This window comes from Abramis brama (genome assembly GCF_963993115.1).
Source record: "Abramis brama genome assembly, chromosome: 19".
Taxonomy (NCBI): domain Eukaryota; kingdom Metazoa; phylum Chordata; class Actinopteri; order Cypriniformes; family Leuciscidae; genus Abramis; species Abramis brama.
In genome coordinates, this window is record NC_139981.1 from 19,186,335 (window position 1) to 19,203,507 (window position 17,173).

Here is a 17,173-nt window from a genome sequence, read left to right on the forward strand (position 1 = left end):
TGAGAAAAAAGGCAGCCAGGGAAGCTCATCAGCTACGGGTTATGATTGCCAGTTTATCTCCAGGGCATATGGACTTCCTTACTAAAGCACTGTCTATGACCTGCCAGTAACCCTGAACACACACATCAACACACTTTTCTGTGAATTCAAAGGTTGATCTGTCCATGTTTTTTCTCATTTGTATGGTTCCTTTTGCAAATATTTGACAATGGCAAAGGTTCGAACAATAATCTAGCTTTTCTAACCATGGTTAGATACTTGTCTGAAAGGGTCTAATTCAGGGGTGGACAAACTTTTTGGCTCAAGGGCCACACTGGGTTTTAAAATTTGACAGAGGGCCGGCCCAGTAGCAGATTATGAAACACGATCTCATGAAAGTGCGTATCTATACGACGAATTTTATTTCTCGTGCCATTTATACGCCAAAATTATTATTATTTTTTTTGCGTGCATATGCTACGCACTGTAAACCCCTTGGTTAGGATTAGGGGTGCGGAGTGCGTGCCTATTACACGCCATAAAGTGCGTATCATATGCACGTGAAAACTGCGTATCATAAGCACTACAAATACAATTCGTGGTATTCGCACTTTCATGAGATCGGGCTGAGCAAACAGACATTTACGTTGTGGCAACGTCTGCGCGAAATTCAACAACTGAGAGACGACATTCTGACAATACTTTTTTTTTTTTTTTATGCTAGATATCCCCCATTTAGCATGTTATGTTTTGAGGTTAATTTTTAATTAGTCAGATGTTAGATAATTATAGCCTATACTTTTTAAATATTGTTTATCCTTATTATTATTTAATGGGCCTAACACTAAATTAGAAACAAAACACCTGCAAGTGTACACTTAGAAGAGTAAAAATGACAGAAGGTTACGTTAATTCAACTTTATTAAAACTGCATATGGCAATCAATTTGCACTTCCAAAAGTCATACATTTGTGGAAAAAACGAAATAAATGAATATACAAATTTATTTTAAGAATAATAAAATAAAACATAAAAAGCAAAGGCAGATCAGAACATTTAATGAAAAAAAAAAAAAAAACCGGGTTCTGTACATGGCAGACAGGGGAGCGTAGTTGAAAGCCGGGCGATAAAGGTCGGTAAACGGAATCAGTCAGGATACATCCACAAATCCAGAGGAGCAAAGAAACTAAATAGCAGACAAATCAAAGGAAAAACTAAACAGGTGTGCAAGCGGTTACCAAACATTTTTTTCTCTGTGAGTTTCCAAGAAAGGAAAAAAACATTAACGTGCAACAAGTCTATGCGCTTAAGTCGCTGTCTGTTTGGTTTCCATGGTGACGCGTCATTGCTTGTTACGTGACACACCGCAGCCACAACAGCGCTGAATGAATGATGATCTGCTTTTATGTCATTTTTCCTTTTTTACATTTGTTAGCTATGGCATGAAATATCTGATATTCCGATTGTCAAATATATGCAACGCAATATATATATATATATAACGCAAAGTATTGCAAGAAAAAAGGCAAAATGAATGCGATCTTGAGACATTTTTTTTAAATACTCGATGGGCCGGATTAAACAGCCTAACGGGTCGTATGTTGCCCGCGGGCCGTAGTTTGCCCACCCCTGGTCTAATTTGTCCCATGCTCCTCCAATTGCATTTGTATTCACACATATCTTCTCAAAGTTATGAGAACCAGTGAATCCTCATCTCAGCTGAGAGAGCCGAGATGGTTAAGAGTGAAAAGCCTCCATGGAGATGAAGGGAAAAATCACTTGTCAATCATTGTTGTTGTTGTTGTTGTTGTTTTTAATGTCTCCTCCAAACATACATATTCTCCTGGGTTTGCCAGGTGAATGCAAAGAATAAAAATAGACCATCATAAAAGCATCTTCTTAGTGTACATTTGCATTTTTTTTTCATTCTGGAGCTAGCCAACCAAGAATAATGATAATCTTTTGTCAACATGCCCTTATTCATGCATAAGTAAATTTAATGATTGTTTTCATCTCGGCATTGTCTAATCTCATAGACAAGAAGATATTTTTTAGGCCAGTTTTACCTTTATGTCAGTCGTGTCTTGTTTTACACACCAGCAGATGAATGCTAATGCTGAATCAATACTTAATGCTTGGGGTTTTCCCAAGCAGATTTCCCAAACAAATATCATGCACAGGTTGTACAGCCATAGCTTTAGTTTCATGAATTTATAAATGGTCTGTTCTGGCCCTCCATCCTCTAATTGAAGGGTTGTTGCTCAAGTGCTCCGGAGACTCATGTATTATGCATAGAAAACAACTGGGCGCAGGCTACATTATGGTCCCATCATGCTTGCAAGGTTCTGTTGGTATGGGGAGAGATGATATTTCATAGAGTTACAGCCTCATTAAGGGGCCACACTTATGTCCAGAACACACACACACACACACACACCCTGGACAGCATGCTGTTTAAGCAACACTGCTGATGTAGCCCTGACCCTAGATATCACCACAGCGAGTATTGTCTTGTCTCATTGTCATTATGTGATATAAGTGCTGTAAGCCGCAAAACAACATGTGGTACGCTGTTCTGAGTGAAGCGAAATAAATATGCCTGGATTTTGTCTCAGGAGAGTTTCCCAAAGACCCAGCATGTTTCTGTAGGTAATCAACACACAAATATTGCATTGCTATGGTGTGCACACCTTATTAATCTTCAATACGCTATCAAGTGAGCTTTGCGAATTTTGTGCTTTTAAGGTGACCGAATGAATAGTGTGATGGTTGTTTTCTAATTTGCATCAGCATTATTTGTGTCCCCCTTAACACCGTCTACATGTCTTCCTTAGAATTGTCCCATTTTAAAAGAGAGAGAAACTATTGAAATGTGTCTGTCTGTGTAAACCCTGAAAGGCAGCTTGTCATTGGTGAACTTAAATGAAAACTGGTGAGAACACATCAATAATTGACTGAGCTTTTATTCATAAAGAACAGGATTATGTAATGAGAAAAGCTCTCAGGCTCTCCCTCACACTCCCAGCTCTCATTTGCCAAACCACTAAAGATAGAAATCTTTGACTGAATAATGCAAACACTCTCCTTGTTCTCGATCCTTTCTGTACACTACACTTCACTCTGTCTATCTATCTATCTCTGTCTGTCTGTCTGTCTGTCTGTCTATCCGTCCGTCCGTTGTTCTTTCTATTGTACTATCTGGCTGCCTGGCTAAATTTAAGATTTAAATTTTCTTAGATTTAATTTTAGATGTATTTGAAAGCTGCTTTTAGGGTGCACTTCTCTGTTTCTGTTTTCTCTAATTTGTCAATAGCAATGAGCCCGTACATTTATATTTAGATCAGATTTGAATTAGCAGGAAATTTCAGCTCATTCATCCTTCCGCATTTACATAATGTCTGTAAGCTAAAAAAAAAGGCCTGCAAGTGTTCTACCTACTTTACATGCTCAGACAACACACATATGTAATTTCAACCAAAGATGTCGATAGAGAGCCCAGAATTCTGTGGTGCACTGCACCTTTAATCTTTTTTTTTTTTTTTGTATTTTATGATTACTGTCACCCTTTTGTAATTTCCCCTTAATATAATAAAGTTGTAAATTAACTAGCTAGTACTGTTGTGAGAGCTAAGCTTAACAATGTGTGCCAGATTAAATTGTCTGTTCACACTGAAAATTAAAGTGATGTGTAACGTGACACAATAGCCGGAAATCAGAACATATTTGATTTTTAATATACAGTTATGGCTGTATATATTTCTGGATTGCCAGGGCTACTCAGCATGATACAGCAGGAATTGAAGCCGAGCAACTGACAAAACATCCTATCGCTTGGGGTTGCTCCTTAACAAAAGTTCAAATTTACCAGTTTTTCACATGGTTATATCTCAAATGCATAGATTAATAGAATAAAAGAAAAGAAAAATAATCTCTGAATGATGTAGAGCACTCTGTAAAAATGGAGTGTTGACTGTCTGCTGTAAAATGCTGACAGTAAAGGAAGTGAGGGCTACAAAAGTAATGTGAACAGGCCAAGCAAAGCGACCGATTTATTGTTATGAATTGGCCTCTGCCGCCCACCTTACAGGGCCTGGAGAAGTCAGGCAGGAAGGGCTACATTATTTCTCTCTCAGACTCATGCGCAGCTTCCTTAACTCCCCTGTCATCGCTGCAATGATTTAATTAAACCAGCCCGCTTCCCTCAGCCTTCTCGCCTCAGACCAGCCTCGCCACTAACTGACAACCCAACACATTACTATGCACAGGCAGCAGGAGGGCGGCTACCAGCAGATATGAATGTATGAATAGATAGGATAAAAGGATGGAGTAATTGATTTTCTATCTGCTCTTCCATTTCATTAACTGAATAAATGTACTCGATTTTGGGCAGGTTTTTTTTTTTTTTTTTTTTGCTTGTTCAAATCAGTCCCATTGTTCCATTGTTGGTTCTTGTCATTGTTGGTTGACTCTTGTTTATGTAGCATGATAGCGTTGCAGAAAAATAAGCTGTTTTGTACCCAGTAGGACTGTGAATGTGAAGATGCGTTCCCATGATCCTCAGCAGTTCTGAAACAGTTCTATTTGTCATTCTCTTGTACGACTTGCCTTTGAAGATCTGACAAGAAGCTTTGTTTTGTTTTGTTTGTCATGTGGGATTTGTCCTGGTGTTAAGCAGTGTCACAGTTTTAATTGGAAATTCATGTTATCTATGGTGGCGTGTATTTACATTATGAATTATACACGGAGCTTTACATTTTGACAGTGTACAGACATAAACCGCTCACCATTTTTGTTTTGTTTTTTTCTTCTCCCAGATGTGATCCATACTGTCGGCCCAATCGCCAGAGGAAATGTGGGCCAGTCCCAAAAAGATGACCTTGAATCATGCTACAAAACCTCCCTCAAGCTGTTGAAGGACAATAACTTGAGATCTGTGGTGAGTTGAGCCTTTGAGACCGATTTTAGAAACAGTCCAATGTGACAGAGTTGACGTTTCTTAAGACAGTGTTTTGAAATTTGAAGTGAACAATAATAGTTTTGAAGATGACTGTACAATGATGGTGTTGCTGTTAGACACACTCCATTGTTTGCACATTTGTATTTGATGGATGGATGGTTGCAACAACATATGCTGTTCTTTTTTCAGTAGGGCACAAGGGGAAAAAAATCAGATAAAGATACAAACAGGCATTATTTTCTGTTGGTTTCCACATGAGCTCTAGTGAATGCCCTGTCGTGACACCCTCAGTGACTACAGTTGCTCTTGTTGTTGCTGCAGCAGCATTAATTCTCACATTTTGCATTATGAATTAGATAAAGCCAGATTATGAACCTATTTCACACTTGGGCAATTTGTTGCATGCTTTTTGTTTTGTTTTAGTCAAAGTCTTTGTCTTTTGATGAAAATATTTCTTGAGTTGTCAATTTTTCATCATTTCTTATTCATTAAAATCTGCATGAAATGGAAATTCACCCTATCTATTTTCTAAATGAATTTTCTTATCTTATTATGAACTATTCATCCATACATGTTTATGTATTTATTCAAAATTTTAATCAAAATGTCATAATTTAATCTTCCAGTAAAACATCGGACTTCTCTCTGGTGACATATGCTGGACTTTTCCAGTCATTTAGTCCACATAAACCACCTTTATTCCCATCAACATCCAGATAGAACCAAGTCCCTGCCCTACATTTCTTTTTTCTTTTTGATAGTCCGTTGCACTGTACTGTATGCCACAATACAGAAGAAAAGATCTGTTGCTACTTTTCATTTTAGCCAGTTTTACTCTAAAATGGAAAAGGCATCTAATCTTAATCATTGAAAATGACATGTTGATCAATAAAAGAATGGGAAAAAAAACATTAAAAAGACGTGATCTCTGAGAGATGGTTTTCTCAGCGCGCATACATAGTCACATCACAAACAGCTCGCGAGTAACAAAACTGAGTTCTGTTTCGTGGATTATAGTGCTTTAACGGTCAAGAACACACAAAATAATGTCAAAATTCTGGTCTTGGCTAGTATCCTCGTAAACACACTTGGTTATGTCTTACATATACATAAACAGTTGAGAAAGAAAAAAATATGTAACTGTAAAATGGATCCATGTGCTAGCTCTTAAAAAGACAGCAGCCTAATTTGTGTCTGTCATTAATGTTGATAAAATGACAAAAGATAACTTTAATTGTAAGAAATTAGGATTAATAGCCAATGTATTTAATTTAATTAATTTAACTTTCACCGGATATTTTCAAAACAGCATTAACTGGGCGCACAGCAGACGAGAAGCGCAGCGGGCATCTCACAGGCAGGCTCATCGCACAACTGTCGTGTCATTCTGTACTCACGTTCTCAAGTTCAAGGCGGCAGACCAAAACAGTAAATCGAATCACAATACAAGCTAAAGTTCACTTCAAGAATGAACGAAGTGGCGTCAATAAGTTTGAATTAAGGTATATGAAAAAACAGTGCAAACAGAAAGAGAAAACTCAATCTATATAACGATATGTATTCAGTCCGCAAAAAAAAAACCTGTTGCAAAAAAAAAAAAGAAGCATAATACACATTCTCCTTGGGTGAAGTCCGTACAAACATATATTGGTCCTAAACCGTTGTATTTCAATGGACAACTATGTGAGTGACGCTGTGGTGCTGCATGATTTTGAACAGCCGGAGTCGTAGCCGGTGTGTGACCCTCTTTACGTATTGTTTTTTGTCTAATGTTTAAGGCTCCTTTTAGGGGAAGGGCTCTGATAGCAATGCCATGCAAAGTGACAGAACATAATTTATGAATCATAACCCGCCAAATTGGCTAGTGTGTTGATATGCGTTACCCACCACAGTGGATTTTTTAGTCTTAGAGAATCATAAAGGCTTTGGTTTGCACGCTAGCTTTTAAAGAACCATGCAATACTGTATGTTGTATAGCCATAGAAACAGCTTGAATGGATAAGGCTCATATTTTCCGTATGACAATTATATTCAGATTGTTTCTCCGCTCTGTAAATTACCAGACAACCTCGGGCTTTAATGAAGCTGGCCAAAAACCAGCAGCTTTGGACCAGGAAGATGTAGAGTCTGATCGTGCACTGCTCCAGCTGCTGACCCTATCTCCACCATCTGGTGCGCATGAGTTATGGATCTGTTTTAATCCATGGTGGCCACAACCAGAGGGGCCGTGCACAAGGCAGACCAATCAGATCCTCCATCCAGACCAGCAGAGGCCCCTGAGAGGATCTCTCACAATTAGCCATGATGAGACAGTCTTTGCGGGACAAATCGCTAACTTCGGGACTTGATGGACCACTTTAATCACTCTGTGAAGGATGGAGTTGTCTGCTGTCCTCATCTTTACAAGGGTGGAATCGTGCAGTTAAGGCTGCGCAAATTCACTTTTGGCTGCGAGAAATGCACATGGCTGCCACGAGTGACTAGGAGTTAAATGCTAATTAGCAATTCTGTTTACACTGTGTTATCTTATGGCGTACACAGACCTTCACTGCTGCAGCCCATGTAGAAGGTCATGAATGAGTCTGGGGTTTGGGATATATATCTGTTTACTCCCAAAGCATATCATTATTATGTAGAATAAGAGAAGCCAGGAAAGGGGTCGTGCATCCTTCGCTCTATATTTCTTTCCCTAAGCAGTACTTTTAGTACCCGCTCTCTTACATGCACATTCCACACATGCATTTAGCTTCCCTTCTCTATTTATTTATTCAATAATTCACATTTTGACGTTAAACAGGGCTCTGGTTTTACTCTAAGGCAGGTCCGGTTCGGTGGGACATGTTTAGACAGCTGCTACAGATTATTGTGGACATTCAGAGAAAACGCTGCTGCCCATTTTGATTGACTGATGTCTGTCCGGTGAGTTTTTCTAGCAGTTATGCTCGAGTGCTTTAGTGTATGCACATTTACCATTAGTTGCATACAGTGAAATTATAAAAATTCTCCTATTTTTATGGTCTGTGTCAGCGGCTGATTTATAGTCGAGGTTCCAGACCACTTGCCTGGTAGATTAGTGCTAAACTCGTTGGTGAATCTGTCACTTAGAAAGTCAGAGTGGATTTTTCTAGAAAAAAAGGAACAGTTCCCCTAGTGGGATGCCGGAGTATTACAAGGAGATTTGAGACGTGAGAAAAAATGTAAAAAAAAAATAAACATGTGCAACAAAAGATGGGAATTGGATGAGCTCTTGAGCTAATCCTTGTTCTTGAGAGCTCAAATACAGCCCCTGAGGCAGAGCGAGATCTGAACATGTGCTGCGGCCCACATGTGCTGCGCAGACAAATTCCCCTTGATTATCTCAAGAGATAGGGACCCGTGAACATATTTTTAGACAGGAGGAATCCAGTGCTGAAATGTTAGTATGAGGACCCTCGCTTCCCCAACCCCCCTGTTCCTGGTTACATGAGTGCAAGTTAACTGTAAAAAAAGAATATAAACATGATTGTTTTTGTGAATTACAGTTAAAACTGTAATACAGTTTACTTATTATTATTATTATTATTATTATTATTATTATTATTATTATTAGGCACCAAATGCTGAACTTGTAATTAAAATGCCTGACTTTTGTTTTCTTTATCATTGATTGTGTAGCATTTATATCACCATGAAAATCTTTAGACGCGTGTTATCTACAGCAAAGGTTAGAAGGTAAGCATTGATGCGCTTGTCGCTTGCCAACAAACGCTCCCACAGATTGGGATGAGTAATGTTTTACTGGAAGAGATAGCTTAGTGCACATTAGTTTAGCATGACACCTGTGTTTGCTCCGTGTAGCTGAATAAGGGATGAGCTTCATCTTCAGAAATGACAAGCTCTCGCAGCCAAGATGCTTAACCTCCAGAATGTGGTTTTAACGCTTCTTGGACCAGAGGCAAGAGATGGAGGACTCTCACTCTTCGTCTCTGTCGGGTCTTGGCGTTTCTGCTCTGTTCCACATTAATCTATCTATCTATCTATCTATCTATCTATCTATCTATCTATCTATCTATCTATCTATCTATCTATCTATCTATCTATCTATCTATCTGCTATTCATGTATTGATCTGTCATTCTATCATTCTATCTATATTGATCGTTCTTTATGTCTGTCTGCTTTAAACTTTTTTTTAGCTTTCCTCTTTTTTTTCTTTTTTTTAAAATATATGCTGTATAATACCTTCTTACAAATCTGCATTTGTTCGCTTCCTCAATTCAATTTAGGAACTGAAATGGATTTTAAAAGGCATTCTCAATTCACTTCGGGATGACACACAACCCAGATACCTAAATGATGTCCTAGATGCCTCAAACCATACATTCATGTAATGCATAGCTCTTTTATTCTACTTGTGCATTTGTGTTTTAAAGGAAGTGTATGTGAGAGAATGTGATTTAAACCCAGCATATCTGGTCACACCACTCCCATGTGAACCCCAAATACACACTCCCACCCCTGTGCTCTGCTCGTTTCTGCGACCGAGCGAGCAATCTGTCACGTTCCCCTGGAGGCCCGTTGGAGCCACGTGTGACTGCGGCCTGGTCTGAGGACATCAGCAGAGCTAACCGCACTCCAGAAGGCCAGCATGGGGAATAGTGGGAACTGTGGCTCTGGCAAAGTACATTTACCATGCACCCATGAAGCCGCAAAATACTCTACGGCGCTGAGAACTAATAATTTACGGTGGCCCATGTCTCGATCGGCTGGCTAGATTAAAAAAAAATTGTCGCCACAAAGGCCTCTGCTTATGTGCACCATTAGCGGTAGTTGCTCATATGGGCGGTGCTGCGGTAAAATGAAAGGGACGGGTGAGTACAGATCGCAAAATCAGTCAAGATAATAAAACTGTCTGACTGGCCTGGGTGGGAGGAGTCTTGCTCTAGTGCTCTGTCAATATGTATGAGAGCAAAGAGACATTAAATGCACCACACTTTCCGGGGTATTTTGGGACAGTGGGAGCTTGGGGAAGCAGAAGAGTTTTTTTTGTAACATTGTTAATGAGAGAAGACTTGATAACAGTTATGAAGAACAGAAAGAGAATAGAAGCTCATAGCAGACAGTGTTGCTGATAAAGCATTCACACTTTGTGATTAATCAGGGTGTTAATTGTCTTTTCTTTTTTTTAAAGCCTGAAGCTAGTTAGCTACAGTTTGGGGTTTTATATGATTAAAAATACAGCAAAAACAGTCGTATTGTGAAATAGTATTACAGTCTAAAACAATAAGTTTTATTTTTTTTATTTTTTTAAGATGTGTTTTTTTTTCCTGTAATGGCAAAGCTGACTTTTCAGCATCATTACTCCAGTCTTCAGTGTCACATGATCCCTCAGAAATCATTCTAATATGCTGATTTGGTGCTCAAGAAACATTTCTAGAATAGAATAGAATAGAAAGCCTTTATTGTCATTATACAAATGTACAAAAAAACTGAGGAAGTGCTTCCCTTGGCACAAAATAGAAATGGAAATAGATGTTGAATCCACTGGTTCTTAAAATAAGTGTAATTCATTATTTGCATTTAAAGAGACAAAACATTCCAAGAATTTCGGAATTTACCACATTTTTATGGGAGTGACAGTGTGTCAGACAGTCCTTATGGTAATTGTAGCCAATCATCTTAATCATCTCACATAACTTGAGACAAAGTACGTTTTTTTTTTTTTAATACATTCATTTATTTGGTTAAAAAACACACATTTATCAAATAAATTTCTATATGAGGATTAAAAAAGTCTTAGAAAACTGGTTAATAAAACCTAGTGATATTTTTCTCTCTCTTTTTTAATATACATTGAATCGTAGCAGAGGTTCTGTCGTTGTGCATGTGTTTGTAACTGTAGTCTCAACGGTCGACCCCTCAGAGATCAGATCTCTGTAAGGACTTATTGAATGCCTAAAGCAACTTTAGGTGGATAGGTCTCTTGTCTTCATTAGCCATGCCAGCCTGTTCTCATTCCCATCCTGTAAAAACAGCCAGTCACTCCTGCGTGAGGACAACACCATCTGGTAGCCATTCCCCACTCCAAGGCGATTCATTTTTCCCCAAACTCATAACATACCCTCCGGTCCTGACCTTTTACAAAGAGAAATAACTATGTTTACCCAAAACATCATCATCGTCTCATTTTTCATTGATTTCTTTTGTGAGTTTTTGCTCATTATATGACATTTATGTGTGTTATTAAATTGTCAAACCTCTTATTTTTTTCTTTAAAGAACAAAACCACCCTACTCCAAGGGCCTGTTATGAAAATTTCTGGGAAACAAGTGAGATACAAAACAATGAGGGTTTTTCCCTTTACGTTTGGCCCATTAAGAATATTTGATATACCTCGAATGGCTTTGTTGGACCGCTAATAGTCCCATGAGTAACAGACCTCCTCCAGGTTTTCAAAGCCCACAAGGAACCACGAGTAGGTGCTTTCCGCAGTGCTACATCATTGAGATATTTTGGTAAATACGCATTAAACAAACTCCTGGGCGGTCTACTATCATTTTGGATAGTAACAAAGAGTTGGGCAGCTTTTAGCGGCCTCTCTTTTCCCAGACAGATGTGTAATCATAGCACTAGCTTGCTTTTAGAACCACAAATTGTTGATTGAAATACTGAAAGCCCAGCAGAATGAGTGATTGATGGTGTTGTGCGGTGAGATTGAATGTCCAGTTTTAGATAGTTTCAGAGTTTCCATTGGCTTTGTGTTGCAAGTTGTGATGATTTTTTGGCCTCCAAACCCACTTGGAAGTGCTCCTAGTGCTACCATTTCATTAAACACACCATTACATTAGTATTGTGCATGCAAAGAGAACATATGTGGGAGATAGGAAGCCCTTAGCTTATCCTGTTATGTATTCTAGGTCAAGAGAGAGACTTGGCATCTTGCATTACACAGCGCAACCAGAAAAGGTTTCATTTATTCTTAAAGGGATAATTTGCACAAACAACATCATTTTACTCACCATCATGTTGTCCCAACCCTGTCTTTTGATACATGTTTTAAATGTTTTTGTCCATACAATGAAAGTCTGTGCAGTCCAAAACAACATTAAACCCCAGTGGCATCTTTTAAAACATCATCTTTTGTCTTCCACGGAAAGTCCTACAGGTTTGGAACGACGTGAGGGTGAGTAAATGATGGCAGAATTTAAATTGTACTCTTCAACGAGTGCACCGAGATAAGAGAGCTAATTCTTTGATGCAGTCATCTGACGATAGAAAATCAACCGCAGTATTATTACCTTCACTGTTTGGCAGCAATTTTTGACACCGTCTCATTTACATGGTGCTTAATCGATGCATTTCGAGGGACATGAATAATTAATAACCTTGTGCGATGCATGAGGTAATTAATAATTGAACTGAATGACTTTACTCAGCATTGTACCCAAGCGCCTGTGGTGATATTTTATTGCATGAACATGTCCAATCATGTTCCAGCTTATTGTAACAAACAACAACAGAAATCTTGTGAAAAAGATATTATAAACACTCCAAATGCAGGAATGGACCCCTGAAGAGTTTTATCACAGCATTTAAAACCTTTGTGGTGCTTCATTATTTATGCATTTAAATGTTTGCATGTAAAACCGCCACCCCATCCGCTCTCGCTTTCAGGGATTCAGCTCCCAGAGTGATTAATTAATGTACATTTATGTGCTTAACGGATCACACACCAACTTTCTCTCCAGCCCTTTCGCCCCTTCCGCTCATAAATTATTGTCACTGTACGTAAGTGGTACCGGCTTCGTTTCTGGAATAGCTGTGAGTGGCATAAAGCTTTTATTGTGGGTGTGCACGGGCAGCCCTTAAGACCGCTAAGCAAACCGTAATAAAAGCTTGACGGTATTGAGGGGTTTATGGGTACATCCATATAAACTCTCTTTTTTATTCTGTGTCCACTGATCGACTTTTAATGCTCCTTTACTGAAACACGCCGGCGCTTTCTTTTGCTCGTGCATGCTAGGATATTGAACCATGCGATGAGCTATAATGAGGGAAATTATAACTTTTTTAATTTCATTATTTTGCTCACACTGCTCACTACATTGCGGTAAACTTAATCAGGAAAGCTTGAGGCTCAGCCTGCCGCTTTGTTTTCCATAAGCCATATGCGTGGAGATGAGAGCTTTGGTAATAAGCAACAGATTTGAGTCATGATGTAAAATTACTCGGCTGCAGGACCTTTTTATCTCGGAACACTCTCGTGTTTATGGTTTTAATATCCGAGCAGCTGTAATGACGACACACTCTCCACCGGAGATTGTGGAAGAGCGCAAAACACGATTCCCTTCCAGACTTCTGTAGTCAAGTTTGTTTCCTCTGCCCTACATAAAAACACCTGCATGCATCTAAAAGGTTAATTAGAGTGAAGCTTTATAAAGGTCACAGTGTCACTTAGTGTTGTCTTTGCTATTTATCTGATCCAGAAACACAGGCAACACTAAGCCAATTAGCTCCAATTAGGGCTGTGGCGTTCGGGTTGCCTAGCACGTATTAACGAAGAGGCCGTCTGTAATTTCCACAGTCGACCTCGCTCTGAAAGTGACGAATTTGTGAGATTGCAAAGTGGGGCACGCAGGAATTGGTGCATCCCTTGACATTTCACCCCGACCATCCAGGAACCGTCGTCAGGTTTGGTGTTGGCCTGAAATATGGAGGTATGTAAAATGTGACATTTTACTCCAGCGTTCTAATCAAGGCTGATGAAGGGGCATAGTGGGAGAAATAAAGCATGTAGCAGGCATACGGGTGTGGCTAACTGATTACGAGCCTCAGGGAGCCATCTGTGACTGTGTACCCTTATCTTTCTTTTTTTGGAGGTAATTTAAGAGTACGTGTGGGGGGAAAAAATGGCACTCAGCTATGTGCAACAAAAGTAAAACGAAAAAAGTTTGAATTGGAAAAGTTTATGCCAGCGGACTTTATTCACCTAAATGCACTGTGCTAGGCTTTGATATGTGCTGTCTGTCAACTTGTCAAGTGAATTCTCAAAGGAGGAAACTTTTGGGATCGTCTAGTGAATTTCAATTGTTTGTATTCCTCTGGCACACCACAATAGGATCGACAGCCAAGAGGTTGTCAGTGGAAAATGTTGATTAAACAGATGTTGGTCTCAGTGGTTCTGTGGGAGATGAGAATTCCACAATGAGTGGATATTAATTAGACATTACCAAGGGTGGGTTTCACATTCTGAAGCAAAACAAGAGACTCCTTCTCCTTTGAGTTTCACAGTGACACATGGCAGGTGGAAGAATTCTGTGTGCCAAAGTGATTCCCTACAGCTCGTGTAGATACCTCTTGAGAATCTGCATTTTGGATAATAGATTGCATAACATGTGGTTGTGCTGTTTAATGCAATAAGGCTTTATTCATTAAACATAATTTAAACAAAACTTAATTAAACAATTAATAGTTACTTTTGAAGTTTGTTTGAGAGTAAAACTGTAGACACTCAATTCACACTTATAAATGTTTGAATGTCACTGCGTTATGTAACAAAATCATGTCATGATCTGACATCCTCATTGACATGCAGATTTTTATAGTATGAACGTAACATGAAGGGAAGATATTTGTTGCATATAAGTTCCAATTTTTGCTGGGTCTGCAACCCAAAATGGGTTCAAAAGATTCACATAAGGCCAAGATTCATCGTAATGCAAATAATTGACTTTCAGTGAGCATGTCAAAACAAGCAATGTAATATTGGAAATATTGTCTTGTTTTGTTGAAAGTAATCTTGTATCGTGCTGGCCAAGATCAGACAATGTGCACCAGGCTTTTGAGGTAAAACCGATTGCCATTAAAAATGCAGAGTGTAAAACCCTGAGGAACTCTTTCTTAAAAGGGGGAGGATTGTTATTTACCAGAGCCCTTGTGAGAGAGGAGCACGTTTCATTTGTTAGAGACATTTTGACCTGGGATATATGAAGGTCTGTCAATGTGCGCACTGCCGCTAACACCTCCTGACAGCTTTCATCCCATGGGCGAGGCAGATTCACCCAGCTGCGAAAAGTGCAAGAAATCACCTAATCAGTTCATGCAGCCGGAGTTCCATCTTGCCGTCGTTATCACGGCCGTCAGTGTTGATTGCAGTGTGAGAGGATGGTGTGAGGTGCAAGAGGTGGTCTGTCCCTGGTGATTGTTTTAACAGATTGCTTTTCCTGTGTCAGTGGCGAGGTGGTCAGAATGAGTTCTTGTTTACATCATTACAGTTAATTAACAGGCAGAGTGGAGCAGCGGGGAGCAGGCGTCGGTGGCGCCGAACCAAACTGACACGTACAGTATATGCGCGTGCGCGACATCGGTAGGGATGTCACATTTTCCCACAGTGGTGGCCGTCAGAGTTGCTCACCTCAACAAGTTATGAGTCCAGATCTGCTGCAGAGAGCCTGTCTAGATGTGAATGATTTGATTAGATAATCAAAGTGCCGTCAAGCATGCGAAAGCACGTCTTTGTCTCATACCCGTCTTCTAATTCTTCCCTCCCAGTATACGCTCTCATCATTACACTTCAACACAGCTACGCATGGGGGCATTTTCAATTTAATGCTCGCAGATGGATATTTTAATTATCATTGAATCAACCGTAATGGGGTCTACGAATCTGTGCATTCTTTATAACGCATTTAATTAAAGTTGCAGGGCATGACGTGGAACACGACACCACCACTGCATCAGACAACTGCTCGACAAGTAATGAAGGAAAAACTAGCCAATTATCTCTCACCAACAAATAAAAGGTTTAGTACTTGCTTGTTTCTGTACAAGGAATTAATGACTTCATGTTTTTCATACTTTTTTTCCCCCCGATGGATGTTTTATCCATGGCTGTATTTTAATATAGAAGTATATACTATAGAAGTTTCCAGAGCATTGTACAATATCAGTTTCACGACCAGCCACTGTGGCCAATGGTTTTCTAAAGTTAGCCACTGAGCATTTTCACTGGCCGCAATTTTGATATTGATGCCATATAGATACTTTTAATATTATCTCATAATTTGGCAGCAGGTATATTAGGCTGCTGTCCCTTTAAGACCTGACGCACAGATCCATTACACATGCGTTTTCTTTCTCAGTCTCAACTGTTTACGTTCACTTAAAACGTGACTGAATGTGTTTACGTGAATACTTGCCAAGACCGGTATTTTGACATTATATTGTGTGTATTGTCCAAACTTTTCACTGGTAGTGTAAATTTAAGTGTTGAATCTCATAGTAAATTATAAATATAGTCATTTAAACTAAGACACACATGTGAACCTTTTACCAGAGGTGAGTGTCATCCACACACTAGCACTATGTGTATGAAAACAGGTGTCCGTGGTATATTTGCACCTCCAGACTCACACAGATTGCTTTCCCGCAGAGCTGCTAAAGGCCTCAGTGGTTGCCTCACATCCTGTGACATCGCTCTCCATATGCACATTAATTTATGCCTACCACAGCCGCTGACTCAGAGAAAGGAGGAAAAAATGCACCAGGCACATCTTATTAGATTTCCTTTGTAGTCCAGATATCCAGTGTCGGACATATTTAATAACCCTCAGCTAATTATAACTGCTTGTTATAGTTTTGTGCAAATTATTTTCTGGAGGGTAATGCTGACAGGTGTGCTGAGTGATTTCTATGGCTGGCTGCCATTTTCGGTCGTGATGACAGAAATGTGGACATAGGAATGGGGTCTTGGGGAGTTTTGTTGAGGGGAGAAATAACCTGGTCTTTGTTCAGTACTTGAGACACTGGAGCGATAAAGTACCTCAGCCTTTTTTTGGGTTGAGCAATGATGTACCAAATTAGGTTTAATCACATTACAAGGTTTTTATCATGTAACTGACATTTACTCCTCAACAGTTTTCCTTTGATATTGTCTCTCAGCACATTTGAGCATTGCATAGGGGAAAAAATAAAAGAAGGAATTCGCCATATGGCTAGATTGCTCAGCATTGACACCTCTTTTCCATTTACAAGCATGTTCAACACATTTCCAAAAATAATGTCAATATTTATATAAATGTTATATAAAATTAAATAGTGCTTTTTTATGCAAGCAGCAGGAGGATTTAGAGTGTGAAATATCTCTTATATTTTGGTGCATTCTTGTGTGAAGCTTTCTTGTTGAAAACAAAGACCTTCTTTGAAACTAACTGAAATACTTTGACATTTAAATTGGATTTGCACATTAATATATACAGAC

General features: G+C 39.2%; 1 protein-coding gene across 2 annotated transcripts in view; it reads left to right on the top strand.

Annotated features, from left to right (window-relative positions):
- macrod2 (mono-ADP ribosylhydrolase 2) overlaps window positions 1-17,173 on the top strand; it is a 561,583-nt gene that overhangs the window by 372,872 nt on the left and 171,538 nt on the right. For both annotated transcript variants that reach the window (XM_084093701.1, XM_084093700.1), the window contains exon 6: window positions 4,794-4,915. In XM_084093701.1, coding sequence (XP_083949827.1) covers window positions 4,794-4,915 — 122 coding nt within the window. The remainder of the gene's footprint in view (window positions 1-4,793; window positions 4,916-17,173) is intronic.